The sequence below is a fragment of the Thalassophryne amazonica genome, chromosome 12 (assembly GCF_902500255.1).
Source record: "Thalassophryne amazonica chromosome 12, fThaAma1.1, whole genome shotgun sequence".
NCBI lineage: Eukaryota > Metazoa > Chordata > Actinopteri > Batrachoidiformes > Batrachoididae > Thalassophryne > Thalassophryne amazonica.
This window is the reverse complement of record NC_047114.1, coordinates 16,723,431-16,742,391: the sequence shown is the minus strand read 5'-3', so window position 1 is coordinate 16,742,391 and position 18,961 is coordinate 16,723,431. Positions and strand designations below refer to the sequence as shown.

Here is an 18,961-nt window from a genome sequence, read left to right as displayed (position 1 = left end):
CCTGTGCCCAAGAAGAAGAACCCCAACACATATGACTACAGGCCTGTGGCCCTAACATCACATGTAATGAAGTCACTGGAGAGGCTCGTCCTGAGGCACCTCCGCACAGTCATCAAATCATACCTGGATCCCCTGCAGTTTGCATACCAGCCCAACAGGGGACTGGAGGATGCCATCATCTTCATACTGCATAGAGGTAACTTTGCAGGTGATAGAATCCCCTATTACTAATGCACAGCATTTCGGCCTGGAGATGGGGGTAGAAGTCACCAGTGGACTTTGAGAGCTATCAACAGGCATTTCCAAGGCTGAAAAATGGTTAAACAGTTTGCAGTGGCGACTGTGGTCCGGGTACCACTACCAGGCACCAGGCCCTACGTGACTTCTACCACCTAACAACAGTCTGAAAGCCATCGTATTTAGCTGGCGTTGCTAAGCTAACGCTAATAGACATGCAAGCCTTGTATTAATTAGAAGAATGTCGTTCAAGCCAGCAGTCCGTCCTGTAGAAATTTGGACGCAACATTGGATGCAAGCCGTATGTTGGTTCACTTGGAACACTGGACCCAGGCAGCACATGATTAGTCCATTTAATCTTCACTTTGTTGACAAGTTTATTAGTCTTGCAGTGTTCTTCCAAGGTTTTTGCCCCTCTTGATGCGCAGATGAAATCAGAACATAGTGTGGAGATGGCTTTACCAGGGAGCTCAACTTTGTGGACAAATTCAATTTTGGTCTTTTTCCCCCATCCACCTCCACCTCTTGTTCCAACTATGTCCACTTTAGTTTTTTTTTTTTTTTTAACCACTGTCGAGCTCTTTAAGTCAATCTTCATCCTTTCTTTCGATAATCTTGGCCACGTTAAAGATGCAGATCTTCAGGCCAAAACTTTCAGAAAATCAAAATGGCTACGTCAGGGTACTTTCAGTCAATTTTGATATTACAGATACTCCGATTGGCCCAAAGTTTGCTGTTCTAGAAAAAGTACCCAATTACATTGCGTGTTTTAGCCTGCAGTATGGCAATGCTATTCTGGTTCCCATGTTTATGCATCTTGGGCATATCAATACATCAACAAGAATGGGGTAGTGACCCCCCCCCCCACAAAAAAAATTTTCACATCGGAGTTACACCAATCTCAAATGGCCCAGATGAAGGTAAAAAAGTCAGAAATATGCGAATCTGCAGAAAATGCTCATCCTGCTTTCAGCCAATCAATGGACAGCATCAGTATTTCGACTTGAGTAACTTACCAGGATCATTTATTAACAATTACGTAACTTACCTAGAACTTATGTCCTGCATATGCGGGACGTCTCAGTCACACCCTGGCATATATTGAAAACACTGCAGAGGCCTGCTGCTGTGGCGCTCTGATTGTTTCCTCCAAAACTAATTCATGCATTTATTTCCTCTAGGCTGGACTATTGTAATTCATTATTATCAGGTTGTCCTAAAAGTTCCCTAAAAAGCCTTCAGTTAATTCAAAATGCTGCAGCTAGAGTACTGACGGGGACTAGAAGGAGAGAGCATATCTCACCCATATTGGCCTCTCTTCATTGGCTTCCTGTTAATTCTAGAATAGAATTTAAAATTCTTCTTCTTACTTATAAGGTTTTGAATAATCAGGTCCCATCTTATCTTAGGGACCTCGTAGTACCATATCACCCCAATAGAACGCTTCGCTCTCAGACTGCAGGCTTACTTGTAGTTCCTAGGGTTTGTAAGAGTAGAATGGGAGGCAGAGCCTTCAGCTTTCAGGCTCCTCTCCTGTGGAACCAGCTCCCAATTCAGATCAGGGAGACAGACACCCTCTCTACTTTTAAGATTAGGCTTAAAACTTTCCTTTTTGCTAAAGCTTATAGTTAGGGCTGGATCAGGTGACCCTGAACCATCCCTTAGTTATGCTGCTATAGACGTAGACTGCTGGGAGTTCCCATGATGCACTGTTTCTTTCTCTTTTTGCTCTGTATGCACCACTCTGCATTTAATCATTAGTGATCGATCTCTGCTCCCCTCCACAGCATGTCTTTTTCCTGGTTCTCTCCCTCAGCCCCAACCAGTCCCAGCAGAAGACTGCCCCTCCCTGAGCCTGGTTCTGCTGGAGGTTTCTTCCTGTTAAAAGGGAGTTTTTCCTTCCCACTGTAGCCAAGCGCTTGCTCACAGGGGGGTCGTTTTGACCGTTGGGGTTTTACATAATTATTGTATGGCCTTGCCTTACAATATAAAGCGCCTTGGGGTAACTGTTTGTTGTGATTTGGCGCTATATAAAAAAAAATTGATTGATTGATCTTTTATTATGAAATAATGCTGAATTTATGTGGAAATGATTGTTGTACAAAAGCTTCAGATATCTGTTGCCGAGATAGATGATGACTGGAGTGAAGTCTGAAGCAGAAAGAAGGTGATAATCGGTGAATCACTGCTGATGCTCAGAAATGACACATGCGTACTGAAGGCAGGGCGAACAGATTTTTAAAGGGGGACTGTTCAGTCGGCGACATCGGTTTCAAAGTATATGGCATGCACAACAAACAGCTACGGAGAATTCCAAAAACAAAGTACTCATGTGTTTCCGACAGTGGTGACGTGACTATTAGAAGCATCCCAGCGTGCACTTCAATGGAATGTAGCTGCTAACATTAAGAACTGAGGCACAGATTAATTACAAAGTTTACATCAGTGTGATGTTGTGTTATGACTCATTTTTAAGTGATAACTGCTTATTTTGATGCAGACACGGTAAATGAATGCCATGAGTCAAACACAGCTTGTTAAAATCAAAACAAACACTTGTAAGTGTTGTATATAACTGAAAAAAAAACATATATATACATACATACATACATACATACATGTGTGTGTGTGTGTGTCTCTCATGTTGCCTGTGGAAAAACAATGACACGGAGACATTCCATGTCCATGTACAAAGCAAATAAATAAATAAAATAAATACAAATAAATCAACTGACATGCAGGTTAAAATGTCTGCAGCAGCCGTTTAAACCCTCACATCAGCTGATTTATTGCCAGATGCCATCTGTGACATTTCACATGACAATCTGCATCTATGACTACACAGATCTAATCACATCTATCAGATCTGATTGCATCTGTGACATTTCATGTCACGTACAAAGCTGCAATGAACAGCTGAGCTGCGCGTTATGACAGTGTGCTGCACACACACACACACACATCCACACACACATCCAAATTCCCACAAACTCTTTCCAAGTAAAATACAAATTTTACTTTCATTGAGAGCTCCTTTGAAAGGAACACAAAGCAAAAGATGAAAAAAAAGAGCATTCACTCACCTAGTTGTAAAGATTTCCAAATAAGTCCACAACATCAAAGAAGCCCCAAAACACACACCGTGAGTGCGCACGCGATCACCAGCCAATTGATTAAAGGTCCACTAGTCCTCACACAAATGGACAGCTAGAGAACATTTTCAAGCTCCACTAGTCCTCAGGTACAGATGGCCGGCTACAGAATGTCCAGGTCCACTTGCCCTCAGGTTCTGATCACGCTTGCGCATAATGTCCGATCGCAACTCTGCCTTCAGCTCAACTACTGTCATGATTGTAGCACGTTAGACAGTCCATTATCTCCTGAAAATAGCGTAATACGGGTTTTTCCAACATGAGACATCTGCGTGTCCAGGCAGTCTGTAAAACAGCGTGGTGGAGACAGTCCATGTCCATCATGTTCACAGCAGCAGTAAACCAGCATCCTGCGAAACAAACAATTAGGTTCCAAAATCCAACAGATTCTGAAAAAATTAAGAGTTCCGGGGTGAAGTGTGTTGTCTCCTCTATAAACCCAAGCCTTCACTTTCAAAGAAAAGCTCCGGAGCTTCGTTATCGGACATAACCGCAGTCGTTTCGCTCTGTCAGTCATCCATCCGGATGTTTCCGTTTTGCTAATACGTAGGTCACACGCCGAGAATTGCCAAGTGAGTCGTTTTCCAGAAATGCACCTGTTAACTCGCTCAGGGAAAACAATAGAGAGAGACCACTAATTATGAGCACATGTGCCCAGAGAGACTTACATCCATGAATACTTTGATGTTGTGTTGCTAGCTGGGACGTTAAAAACGTGCAACATGTCCTTTAAAGACATAACTATGGCCAATGAAAAATCTTTTGCCACTTGTAAGTCATTTAAAACTGATGCAATAGTTAAAAGATTAAATTAAAAAAAGACCATCACCAGATCAATACCACATAATAATGCCAAATACCGCCAGCAGACCAAATGAATTCTAAATAAAGTGTTGTGAAATGCCATCAACAGAATGCAGCATTTTCAAATGCCACCAGTTGTAATACAAATAATAAAAATCATAGCCATCATAATCATAATGAATATACATGTACAGTATTTAGCACAATCTATTAAGAGTAAAAACTAAAGAAAATCAATTTTAAGGTCTGAAAGAAGTTTCTGTAGGAAGTATTTTAGCCATAAGGTCAAGTGAGAGAGGGAAGTGTTGGCTTTTTAAATACTTCAAAGACACTGGACTCATCAAAAGGATTTAGTACTGCTATAATGAACCCATGCAGAAGGTGGCAGCAATGCCACAATAAGGATGCCAGCTGCCATTAAACGCCACCAAACAAGAGAGGGGTGCGCTTGATTTACTGCACAAGGACATGTTTTGAGAGGAGCACATTTCGTGTCACAATGAAGCCATAAAATATATATAATTTCTTAGGTTCATGGTTTTATATGACGATATAAAAGGAACATGAAAACAAATTGACGGAACTCCATGTACAAATGGAGGTTTTGTACACTTGCAACCCTGTCTGACATCGCACAAGTTATTTTAAAGCTTTGTACACTAACAAAAGAATAAGCGAGCAGCGCAAGCTAAGCGCTAATGAGAAACTAACCACTACTAGGATTCACACAGCAATAAATTAATGAGCTAAAATCCATAGCTGTTGCACTTAAAGACTAACAAAAGTAATGCACAGGTAACTAAAATAGAAGGGACGACTACAACCTTGTATTAAATAGAATAAATTCGGCTGCTGAGGAGTAAGTCCATCCAGGAAAGAGGTCCGACTGCAAATACGCAGCAGCAGGTACTTGCTTCTACTCACAATATCTTAAATATCTCAGTGACCTTGAAAGTGATTCCAAGGTCACTGTATTGATGTCAAGGGATCAACCAAATACACCCTTATGCTAAATATAAATAAAATCGGTCAGCTGGTTCTTGAGATATCACATCAACAAGGGTGTCAATGACAATATATTTGATATCTCGTCTATGCCGTGAAGTTAAAATTGACTCCAAGGCCACTATAATCGACTGGTATCGGGGGATTACCCAAGTACAACCTTACGCTAAATATGAATGAAAGTGGTTAACTGGTTCTTGAGATATCGCACTAACAAGCGAAAAGGGACGGACATGCTAATCACCATAACGGATATCAGTTCTCTTTCTCTTTTTAATCGTTATTAACAATAACAGCATTTACCGTCACATAGTGACAGGTAGTCAACACACTAGTTTCTAAATACTCCCTTTTTAGCCAGGACAGATGTTTTATCTGATGTCATTTCTGACATTTGGAGATAGATTTTATAGGTACAACTGGCTGAGTCTGAAGGTCTGATGCTTCCAGACAGGTATGACCCCCAGCTGAAGATTCTTGTTCTTTGGAGTGTTGCTTTATTCCCAGCCCCCAAAACAGGTGGGTTTGCAGCTGCTGAGCTGCACCGTCTCCTCCAGATTTTGGAACTAAGTGTGGAACAAAGCCTTATATAGCAAAAAGTACATAACTGGCTAAAAAAAAAAAAGCAGCAGAAATACAGGTTTACTTACAATGCTGCTTCAAACCTGAGAAAGTCCAGTTTTGTTGTGTTTACTGTTGTCTTGACACTACCTTATCAAATCCTCATGTGAGACATTCTCAGTGCAGATGAATGCTACACGAACATCCTCTCTGCCAACAGCTTCTTCCAGTGACATCTGGCTCACTCCCTGCTGAGCGTTCAGGCTTCTCCTGGTGAGAAAAACAACAATCTCACATCTCTGGACACACAACAGTGAGTCAGACCCGTACGGATATGAAGGTGCCACCGGGTTGGACAGATGCAGCTTTTGGTATGGGCGAAATGGGCAGCTGCCCGGGGCAGCATTTTTTCATAACACATGGGGGGCATCACAAGCACTAAAAAAAAACAAACAAATCATCTGCTCTGCAAAGCACTTTTTTATTATGTGTCATATCACTGTGGGGAGAATTGGCAAATTGGCACCCCCTGCAGCTTGCTGAGAAGCAGTGAGAAGTGAAAAGGGGAGGGCACGCGGGAAAGAAGCATCTCATGCATACAGAAGCGACATGACGGGGCGGAAGAAAATGGTCACGTGACTCATGGCTGAGTTTATTTATTTGCTAAAAATGCCAGGTCATTTGTTTATTTGGATGCACAAATAGACATAACAAGGGGTTCAAGATGTACAGATTCCAACAGACAAAAAAATTTTGGAAAATAAAGTCAGCCGTGTGTGATGGAAGCCGACTTCATCCTTTTCATGTAAGTGTGTGTGTGTGTGTGTGTGTGTGTGTGTGTGTGTGTTTATACCTGTACAGAGATCTGTTGCTCGTTGTGGGTAACTGATGAAAAAGAATGTTGAAAAGATTCATTTACTGTGTGTATATCCTATGTGTGTTTTAATGTGTTATGTTTGTATGTTATACAAATAATGAATTTTTATGAGTTCAATGGTGCAAATATTCAAGTATATCAAGACGTGCAAGATGGAATTCGATCTTCCACCGAATTAAATACTCATTCCACTGAAAGAATGTAAAAACATTCATTATTTTATATAACGGCTAAAATAGATCGTCGTTTGATATTAATTTATAAATAACAGAAAAGGGACTTACACTTTGGTGTTCCTCACTGGTGCTTTGACATCAACAGTCCACACAAACTTTAAATAGGCATCCAAAATGGATCCCAGACAACTTGGGAAAAACAGATAGTTCAAAAATAATTCCATGATGCCGTGCACAGACTGTGTACTTCAAAAAAAAGTTCATCCTAACAGCCCTTCATGCCTCCAGACAACTGACAGCATAGTGGATTTGTTGTGTGTGTGTGTGTGTGTGTGTGTGTGTGTGTGCGCGCGTTAGAAGAATTAGCACCATCAATTAGCATCTTCAAATTGTCGTCAGTGAGCAAAACAAACTCTGCTATGTTTAGCTAAATGCCGCCCCCAGTAGTGTGTGTGTGGGCGGGGTTCGCAGTGTGCAATGGTACAAAATGTATGGAACCAAATTTGCACAGTAAATGCAACGTAACACAAATGAGAAAAATAATCCATGTCACGACATACAAAGCACCAATCAAATGACAAAGATCCACTCAGCCGTCATATACACTCAACAAAAATATAAACGCAACACTTTTGGTTTTGCTCCCATTTTGTATGAGATGAACTCAAAGATCTAAAACTTTTTCCACATACACAATATCACCATTTCCCTCAAATATTGTTCACAAACCAGTCTAAATCTGTGATAGTGAGCACTTCTCCTTTGCTGAGATAATCCATCCCACCTCACAGGTGTGCCATATCAAGATGCTGATTAGACACCATGATTAGTGCACAGGTGTGCCTTAGACTGCCCACAATAAAAGGCCACTCTGAAAGGTGCAGTTTTATCACACAGCACAATGCCACAGATGTCGCAAGATTTGAGGGAGCGTGCAATTGGCATGCTGACAGCAAGAATGTCAACCAGAGCTGTTGCTCGTGTATTGAATGTTCATTTCTCTACCATAAGCCATCTTCAAAGGCGTTTCAGAGAATTTGGCAGTACATCCAACCAGCCTCACAACTGCAGACCACGTGTAACCACACCAGCCCAGGACCTCCACATCCAGCATGTTCACCTCCAAGATCGTCTGAGACCAGCCACTCGGACAGCTGCTGAAACAATCGGTTTGCATAACCAAAGACCTTCTGCACAAACTGTCAGAAACCGTCTCAGGGAAGTTCATCTGCATGCTCGTCGTCCTCATTGGGGTCTCGACCTGACTCCAGTTTGTCGTCGTAACCGACTTGAGTGGGCAAATGCTCACATTCGCTGGCGTTTGGCACATTGGAGAGGTGTTCTCTTCATGGATGAATCCTGGTTCACACTGTCCAGGGCAGATGGCAGACAGCGTGTGTGGCGTCGTGTGGGTGAGCGGTTTTCTGATGTCAATGTTGTGGATCGAGTGGCCCATGGTGGCTGTGGGGTTATGGTATGGGCAGGCGTCTGTTATGGACGAAGAACACAGGTGCATTTTATTGATGGCATTTTGAATGCACAGAGATACCGTGACGAGATCCTGAGGCCCATTGTTGTGCCATACATCCAAGAACATCACCTCATGTTGCAACAGGATAATGCACGGCCCCATGTTGCAAGGATCTGTACACAATTCTTGGTAGCTGAAAATGTCCCAGTTCTTGCATGGCCGGCATACTCAGCAGACATGTCACCCATTGAGCATGTTTGGGATGCTCTGGACCGGCGTATACGACAGAGTGTACCAGTTCCTGCCAATATCCAGCAACTTCGCACAGCCATTGAAGAGGAGTGGACCAACATTCCACAGGCCACAATTGACAACCTGATCAACTCTATGCGAAAGAGATGTGTTGCACTGCATGAGGCAAATGGTCACACCAGATACTGACTGGTATCCCCCCCCAATAAAACAAAACTGCACCTTTCAGAGTGGCCTTTTATTGTGGACAGTCTAAGGCACACCTGTGCACTAATCATGGTGTCTAATCAGCATCTTGGTATGGCACACCTGTGAGGTGGGATGGATTATCTCAGCAAAGGAGAAGTGCTCACTAGCACAGATTTAGACTGGTTTGTGAACAATATTTGAGTGAAATGGTGATATTGTGTATGTGGAAAAAGTTTTAGATCTTGGAGTTCATCTCATACAAAATGGAAGCAAAACCAAAAGTGTTGCGTTTATATTTTTGTTGAGTGTAAATGCGTTTACTGCCTCTGAAAACTAGTGAATTTACTTTTTAAAGAAAAAACAAAGGGGCATTTTTAAAGTCCCTCCTCTATCCAGTTAAATCATTGTAAGTTACAAGCCTGACTTTGTTACATGTAGTATGTTGAAATTCTCTCCAGGCATCAGGACATAACCCAAATTATTATTGGTACTACATGTATTCACAGTTGTCAATCTTCTCATTTCTTATTTGCTGCCCAATATTTCAAACAAAACCAATATCCCTTTAAAAGCAATCTGATATTATCAGTTATCAAGTTGTTCAATGAATATGGCTTTATACACCCTTCAGAAAACCATACACCAGGGGTGGCCAAGTTCGGTCCTCGAGAGCCACATTCTTGACACTCTTAGTTGTCTCCCTGCTCCAACACACCTGAATCCAATGAAAGGCTCATTAGCAGACTTTTAATGAGCCTTTCATTGGATTCAGGTGTGTTGGAGCAGGGAGACAACTAACAATGTCAGTAATGTGGCTCTCGAGGACCAAACTTGGCCACCCCTGCCATACACCCTGACGCCTCAGGGTGTATGGTTTTCTGAAGGGTGTATAAAGCCACATTCATTGGTAAAACAACTTTATAACGATTTTATCATATACCTATAAATGCACACAGAACACAATGCGCATGCTCTCCCTTTGCTCACTGCCTCCGGGGGGTACGGATGCGGGACCCGCAAAGAATCCAAGTCGTGGCCACGGAGCTCTGCGGCTACCGAGACCATGCAGCGGGCGCTGTGCATCAAAACAGCGAGCGTAGTGTCTGGACCTGTTGCTGCATGCAGCTCGGCACAGCAGACGGGGGGGGGGGGGGGGGGGGGGCCCGCTGCGGTGCTTACCGAGCCCGCAGACTCAGTAAGCGCATCGGAGGCAGCGAGAGCAATCGCTGTGATGCCGACCGGTGTCACGTACAATTCTTTCCGCCTCGCTTAGGAAACAGCGCTTGGAACTTGAGGTGGATGAATGATGAAAGAAGCAAAACACCTTCGCAATTTATGTCGATATTTTGATGAATGTCTTCATTTACAGCAGCTTCATTAAACAAATGTACTCGAATGATTATCAGCACGACGGTGAGCTTACAGGCTAACCTCCGCTAACACTAGAGGACAGTTGCCTGTTATGGCTTCTGAAACAAGGGAGAAAAAAAAAGAAACAGCACAGTTCAGCTGAAGCATTAGTGAACATACATGACACCGGTGGGAAATACACACGTGGAACAAGAGGTGAAGCTCTTAACAGACAGAATATTTTACGTCCACTAATGCTTCAGCTGAACGGTGCCGTTTCTTTTTTTTCTCCCTTGTTTCAGAAGCCATAACTGGCAACTGTCCTCTAGTGTTAGCGGAGGTTAGCCTGTAAGCTCACCGTCGTGCTGATAATCATTTGAGTACATTTGTTTAATGAAGCTGCTGTAAATGAAGAAATTCATCAAAATATCGACATAAATTATGAAGGTGTTTTGCTTCTTTCATCATCCACCTCAAGTTCCAAGCGCTGTTTTCTAAGCGAGGTGGAAAAAATTGTACGTGACACCGGATTGGCTGATTACTCGGGTTGTATGAAAAATATTACCCGTCCGCGAAAAGGGTGTATTGCTATTTATTCTTTAGTGTTTCATATTGGCGTATCATTTATAGGTATATGATATTGGATCTTATACTCACAGACTGACACCTCTGGTATCTGTGTCATGAGTGACGGGCTAATGTTAATTGGTGGTATAACCTACGTTTGTCTGCCTTCTTGCTATGATGCTTGTTAAACCTGACTATCATTTTTATTGAATATACATATCTTTTCCCCTTCTGAATGGAGTCAGATTGGATATATTTGCCACTTTTATGTATATTGTGTATATTTGTTTAAGTTCTGATAACTTATACCGTTTTGTGCAGAGTTGCTTCATTGTGTTTTGGTAATGTTGGAGGTGGGAGGAGATTGTGCCCCTATTGTTATAATTAAAAATGGCTCTTTCAGCAGTTTGGGGGGGGGGGCTTCAGTGTAGAAACACCACTGGGGCTGGACGAGTGGCAACACATTTATAAGTCGAACAAAAAGCCCAGCTGCTCTGAATTTAATCTCCTCCCTGGAGAACAGAAGGAAACAACACACATCCCAGGAAACGACTGTCTGCACACAATCATACATCACAACTTCATCACATGCCCTCAAGCCACATATTTACACTCAAAAATATAAAAACACTTTTGGTTTTGCTCCCATTTTGTATGAGATGAACTCAAAGATCTAAAACTTTTTCCACATGCACAATATCACCATTTCCCTCAAATATTGTTCACAAACCAGTCTAAATCTGTGCTAGTGAGCACTTCTTTGTGAGATAATCCATCCCACCTCACAGGTGTGGCATATCAAGATGCTGATTAGACACCATGATTAGTGCACAGGTGTGCCTTAGACTGTCCACAATAAAAGGCCACTCTGAAAGGTGCAGTTTTGTTTTATTGGGGGGGGGGGGGGGGGGGGGGGATACCAGTCAGTATCTGGTGTGACCACCATTTGCCTCATGCAGTGCAACACATCTCTTTCGCATAGAGTTGGTCAGGTTGTCAATTGTGGCCTGTGGAATGTTGGTCCACTCCTCTTCAATGGTTGTGCGAAGTTGCTCGATATTGGCAGGAACTGATACACGCTGTCGTATATGCCGGTCCAGAGCATCCCAAACATGCTCAATGGGTGACATGTCTGGTGAGTATGCCGGCCATGCAAGAACGGACATTTTCAGCTTCCAAGAATTGTGTACAGATCCTTGCAACATGGGGCCGTGCATTATCCTGCTGCAACATGAGGTGATGTTCTTGAATGGCACAACAATGGGCCTCAGATCTCGTCACGGTATCTCTGTGCATTCAAAATGCCATCAATAAAATGCACCTGTGTTCTTCGTCCATAACAGACGCCTGCCAATACCATAACCCCACCACCACGGGTCACTCGATCCACAACAATGACATCAGAAAACCGCTCACCCACACGACGCCACACACGCTGTCTGCCATCTGCCCTGAACAGTGTGAACCGGGATTCATCTGTGAAGAGAACACCTCTCCAACGTGCCAAACACCAGCGAATGTGAGCATTTGCCCACTCAAGTTGGTTATGACGACGAACTGGAGTCAGGTCGAGACCTCGATGAGGACAACGAGCATGCAGATGAGCTTCCCTGAGACGGTTTCTGACAGTTTGTGCAGAAATTCTTTGGTTATGCAAACCGATTGTTTCAGCAGCTGTCCGAGTGGCTGGTCTCAGACGATCTTGGAGGTGAACATGCTGGATGTGGAGGTCCTGGGCTGGTGTGGTTACACGTGGTCTGCGGTTGTGAGGCTGGTTGGATGTACTGCCAAATTCTCTGAAACACCTTTGAAGACGGCTTATGGTAGAGAAATGAACATTCAATACACGAGCAACAGCTCTGGTTGACATTCCTGCTGTCAGCATGCCAATTGCATGCTCCCTCAAATCTTGCGACATCTGTGGCATTGTGCTGTGTGATAAAACTGCACCTTTCAGAGTGGCCTTTTATTGTGGGCAGTCTAAGGCACACCTGTGCACTAATCATGGTGTCTAATCAGCATCTTGATATGACACACCTGTGAGGTGGGATGGATTATCTCAGCAAAAGAGAAGTGCTCACTATCACAGATTTAGACTGGTTTGTGAACAATATTTGAGGGAAATGGTGATATTGTGTATGTGGAAAAAGTTTTAGATCTTTGAGTTCATCTCATACAAAATGGGAGCAAAACCAAAAGTGTTGCGTTTATATTTTTGTTGAGTGTACATGCACCTTGGCAAAAACAACTTTCTACAACTTCACGTTTCATTTGGTCAAACATTATGTGTTAATTATAATGTCCAATTTAAGTCCACATAAAAAAAAGCTACCTCGTCTGGTTTTTATATTAATGGTTTCCTACGTGGGTGACGCCCTTTTAGGTCACAACGATGGAGCGTTCTCTTTATCGTCATGATGTCACATTTCAATCTGATATCTCCGACGTCTTCATCAGCTCCTGAGGTTCTGATGGACCTTCAGTGTAGATGTTTATTAATTCCTGGGTGTTCATTTGGGCCTCCTTTCTGAGTGATGTTAATTCTGTGTGGTACCAAGTTTCTTGGGACATTCCAGAATTTCACAATTTAGGCATCAACAATTTTGACCTTTTATTTGATCATTTTTAGTTAGCAGGGTTGGTGGCCAAATGGTAAGTGCGCTTGGTTTCAGTGCAGAAAGTTCCTGGTTGAAACCTGCCACATTAAAATTATTTACAGACTCGCACCTCCCTACTTAGCTGACCTAATAAAACCCTACGTACCGGCCCAGGCTCTGTGTTCTCAGGGTGCAGGACTACTTTGTGTCACTAGGGTGAATAAAAAGTCTACAGGTCACAGAGTGTTCTCTTATTGTGCCCCTATTCTGCGGAATGATCTCCCTGCATCAATAAAACAGTCAGATTCTGTGGAGACTTTCAAGTCCAGACTTAAGATGCACTTATTTTCCCTTTCGTATGGGTAGCATCCTGGCATAGTATGTTACTATGTTTCTTATCCTTTTAAATTCATTTTATTAGTAAATGGAGCGGGTAGCGGCCTCAACTTTATCTAAAGTCTGGGTCTGTTAGTTAAGCTTAGGTAGGGCTAGTGGCCGGCGATCACCTTAGTAAATGGACTGCATTTATATAGTGCTTTTCCATCTGCATCAGACACTCAAAGCGCTTTACAATTATGCCTCACATTCACCCCGATGTCAGGGTGCTGCCATACAAGGCGCTTACTACACACCAGGAGCAATAGGGGATTAAAGACCTTGCCCAAGGGCCCTTAGTGATTTTCCAGTCAGGCAGGGATTTGAACTGAGGATCTTCTGGTCTCAAGCCCAACGCCTTAACCACTAGACCATCACCTCCCCCTCCCCCTTACTATTTCTTCTGTTTTTCTTGTTGCTTAATGCTGACAAATTATACCTTATTTGTAGTCTTTCTGCCACCTGATTCTGTTTTTTTTCCCCCTTTCTGTCCGAGTTGTAGCTCCATCCAGAGATGGGTGTGGGTGTCTTCTTCTGTAATGGCCATGAAATAGATGGGATCTGTGGACCCTTTTTATTTATTTTTTATTTTTATTTTTTACATACTCGCATTTCCATTAAACATGTTTTCAATTTGCTACTTGAAATTGTGCAATTTAGAAGGTTAATGGAAACCTGCCTAATGTGGCAATGATATTTACAACCCCTGGAAAAAATTATGGAATCACCGGCCTCGGAGGATGTTCATTCAGTTGTTTAATTTTGTAGAAAAAAAGCAGATCACACACATGACACAAAACTAAAGTCATTTCAAATGGCAACTTTCTGGCTTTAAGAAACACTATAAGAAATCAAGAAAAAAAAATGGTGGCAGTCAGTAACGGTTACTTTTTTAGACCAAGCAGAGGAAAAAAAATATGGAAATCACTCAATTCTGAGGAAAAAATTATGGAATCACCCTGTAAATTTTCATTCCCAAAACTAACACCTGCATCATATCAGATCTGCTCATTAGTCTGCATCTAAAAAGGAGTGATCACACCTTGGATAGCTGTTGCACCAAGTGGACTGACATGAATCATGGCTCCAACACGAGAGATGTCAGTTGAAACAAAGGAGAGGATTATCAAACTCTTAAAAGAGAGTAAACCATCATGCAATGTTGCAAAAGATGTTGGTTGTTCACAGTCAGCTGTGTCTAAACTCAGGACCAAATACAAAAAACATGGGAAGGTTGTTAAAGGCAAACATACTGGTAGACCAAGGAAGACATCAAAGCGTCAAGACAGAAAACTTAAAGCAATATGTCTCAAAAATCCAAAAATGCACAACAAAACAAATGAGGAACGAATGGGAGGAAACTGGAGTCAACGTCTATGACTGAACTGTAAGAAACCGCCTAAAGGAAATGGGATTTACATACAGAAAAGCTAAACAAAAGCCATCATTAACACCTAAACAGAATAAACAAGGTTACAATGGGCTAAGGAAAAGCAATCATGGACTGTGGATGACTGGATGAAAGTGATATTCAGTGATGAATCTCAAATCTGCATTGGGCAAGGTGATGATGCTGGAACTTGTGTTTGGTGCCGTTCCAATGAGATTTATAAAGATGATTGCCTGAAGAGAACATCTAAATTTCCACAGTCATTGATGATATGGGGCTGCATGTCAGGTAAAGGCACTGGGGAGATGGCTGTCATTACATCATCAATAAATGCACAAGTTTATGTTGATATTTTGGACAATTGAAAGGATGTTTGGGGATGATGAAATCATTTTTCAAGATAATGCATCTTGCCATAGAGCAAAAACTGTGAAAACGTTCCTTGCAAAAAGACACATAGGATCAATGTCATGGCATAGGGTCAATGTCAACGAGCAGATCTGATTTGATGCCGGTTTTAGTTTGGGGGATGGAAATTTACAGGGTGATTCCATAATTTATTCCTCAGAATTGAGTGATTCCATATTTTTTTTCCTCTGCTTGGTCTAAAAAAAGTAACCGTTACTGACTGTCACAATCTTTTTTTCTTGATTTCTTAGTGTTTCTTAAAGCCAGAAAGTTGCCATTTGAAATGACTTTAGTTTTGTGTCATGTCTGTGATCTGCTTTTTTCCCACAAAATTAAACAACTGAATGAACATCCTCCGAGGCCGGTGATTCCATAATTTTTGCCAGGGGTTGTATACGCATTAGTCGTGCAGTGGATTATTCCACTTGTCATGCAGCATACACTGGGATAATCTAACGGTGTCAGATCATGAGTAGACAGATGAAAGCATTTAAGAGGAAGCCCAGGATGCACATGTGGACAAGCCTTACCTGGATATGAATCCTTTGACAGTAAGCTTCTCTGCAGCACTGTCACGCAATGGTGTCAACATGTCTGTGATCCTCACCCTCCCTGCTAAGCCAACTCCAACCACCACTGCTCCAAACATACTGGACAAAGAAAAGAAAGAATTTATTATCACGTGGGAAAGACTCCAGGAGTAAAAGTCTGAACCTTGACTGGACTGTGGCTGCCCGCTGCTCCTAGTGGTTGGATTGTGTCTAACTGTAGCTGGGATGGGTTAAATGCAGAGGACAAATTTCACTGTATGTATGTACAGTGGGGTAAAAAAAATATTTAGTCAGTTCCTGATTGTGCAAGTTCTCCTACTTAGAAAGATGAGAGGTCTGCAATTTTCAACATAGGTACACTTCAACTATGAGAGCCAAAATGAGAAAAAAAAAAAAAAAAAAAATCCAGGAAATCACATTGTAGGATTTTTTACATATTTATTTGTAAATTATGGTGGAAAATAAGTATTTGGTCAATAATAAAAGTTCAACTCAATACTTTGTAACATAATCTTTGTTGGCAATGACAGAGGTCAAACGTTTCCTGTAAGTCTTCACCAGGTTTGCACACACTGCAGCTAGTATTTTGGCCCATTCCTCCGTGCAGATCTCTAGAGCAGTGATGTTTTGGGTCTGTCCCTGGGCAACATGGACTTTCAACTCCCTCAACAAATTTTCTATGGGGTTGTGGTCTGGAGACTGGCTAGGCCACTCCAGAACCTTAAAATGCTTTTTACGGAGCCAATCCATCATTGCCCGAGCGATGTGTTTGGGATCATTGTCATGCTGGAAGACCCAGCCACATTGCACCTTCAATGCTCTCACTGATGGAAGGAGGTTTTGGCTTAAAATCTCATGATACATGGCTCCCTTCATTCTTCCCTTAACACGGATCAGTCGCCCTGTCACCTTTGCAGAAAAACAGCCCCAAAGCATGATCTTTCCACTGCCATGCTTCACAGTAGATATGGTGTTCTTGGGATGCAACTCAGCATTCTTCTTCCTCCAAACACAACAAGTTGAGTTTTTACCAAAAAGTTCTATTTTGGTTTCATCTGACCATTTGATATTCTCCCAATCCTCTTCTGGATCATCCACATGCTCTCTGGCAAACTTCAGATGGGCCTGGACATGTACTGGCTTAAGCAGGGGGACACGCCTGGCACTGCAGGATTTGAGTCCTTCTCTGTGTAGTCTTTGTTAATTTGGTCCCAGCTCTCTGCAAGTCATTCATCAGGTAGTATTCATCCGTGTAGTTCTGGGATTTTTGTTCACCGTTCTCATGATCATCTTGACACCATGGGATGACATCTTGCGTTGAGCCCCAGATCGAGGGAGATTATCAGTGGTCTTGTATGTCTTCCATTTTCTTACAATTGCTCCCACAGTTGATTTATTCACACCAACCTGCTTGACTATTGTAGATTCGCTCTTCCCAGCCTGGTGCACATCTGCAATTTTCTTCCTGGTGTCGTTCGACAGCTCTTTGGTCTTGGCCATGGTTGAGTTTTGAGTCTGACTGTTTGAGGCTGTGGACATGTGTCTTTTATACAGCGTTCCAACAGATGCCATTAATACAGGTAACAGGTGAAGGACAGAAGAGCTTCTTGAAGAAGCTACAGGTCTGTGAGAACCAGAAATCTTGCTTGCTTGTGGTTGACCAAATGCTTATTTTCCACCATAATTTACAAATAAATTCTTTAAAAATCCTACAATGTGATTTCCTGGATTTTTTTTCTCATTTTCTCTCTCCTAGTTCAAGTGTACCCATGTTGAAAATTACAGACCTCTCTCATCTTTTTAAGTAGAAGTTTCACAATCAGGGACTGATTAAATACTTTTTTACCCCACTGTATATGTACAATGACAATAAAGGCTCTATTCTATTCTGAAAATGTAAGCTGATCTTCACTGAAGCACTTCTAAAACTAAAACAGACATCAAACTGTCCTGGAAACATCAGCACATTTCAATTTCAAATGATGTTAATGTGTTTGCAACATGTTCTGTGCAAGTGTAACATCACGGAAAATACAAGTATTGAACACATACACATATATAGAATTTGGTTCAGTGAGTTTACTTAGCAGATTTGACCCCCAACTTGCCTGGCGTAGGAAGTGACCTCTTTGGCTCAGTGTAGTGCCCTGCTAAGGGACCACAGACGTCTTAGATTCTAAGAAGTCTGTGTTCCAATATTTCCACTGAGTCAAACTTTTGTGTAATTTAATTTATGTTTGTGATGTTGGTAAATCATAAATGGACTGCATTTATATAGCACTTTTCCATCTGCATCAGAAGCTCAAAGTGCTTTACATTGATGCCTCGCCTTCACACAAACACACTCACACAAACTGATGTCAGGGTGCTGCCAAGCAAGGCGCTCACAACACGCCAGGAGCAACTAGGTGATTCAGGACCTTTCCCAAAGGCCCGTAGTGATTTTCCAGTCTGCATGGGCTTTGAACCAAGGATCCTCTGGTCTGAAGCCCAACGCTTAACCACGAGACCATCACCTCGTCTGATATTGGCAGGTATTGTAGGTGTTAATCAGGTCAAAAGTTTTAAAATCTCGCCCAAACCATGTATCAAAAAAAAAAAAAAAAAAAAAAAAAAAAAAATCAAAGCCTGGTCCATAATAATATCCTTTAATACTGTAAATAGTAACTCCCCCCAACCAATGTTAGTCTGTTAGCTTTGTTCAGTAACTCCAATATGGGAGCGTGTTCACCCCACTGAGGTCACACAGGGTCCGGCCCACACGCCACCTCTTCACCCAATTACGGGTTTGTCGTTAAGCCAGTTATAGCCAGTGTGGTTGCCGTAGATTAAACGTACTGAAGAACAAATAATATTCTGTTAAATGCGCAATAAAAAACATTTTAAATATGCCCATAAGGAGCTCAGTGGTCCAAGCTATCAGCAAACCAAATTTGGTGTAGATAAGATTTTGAAAAAAAAAAAGTAAATAAACAAATTAAAAATAAAGATAAATTGAA

The 18,961-nt window shown here is 42.1% G+C and overlaps 1 protein-coding gene across 1 annotated transcript in view; it reads right to left on the bottom strand.

Annotated features, from left to right (window-relative positions):
- Positions 1-18,961, bottom strand: part of blvra (biliverdin reductase A) — a 47,637-nt gene that overhangs the window by 9,814 nt on the left and 18,862 nt on the right. Inside the window, exons 2-3 of the mRNA XM_034182820.1 lie at positions 15,942-16,061; positions 5,910-6,029 (exon numbers count right to left, since the gene is read on the bottom strand). Coding sequence (XP_034038711.1) covers positions 5,910-6,029; positions 15,942-16,060 — 239 coding nt within the window. The 5' untranslated portion in view covers position 16,061. The remainder of the gene's footprint in view (positions 1-5,909; positions 6,030-15,941; positions 16,062-18,961) is intronic.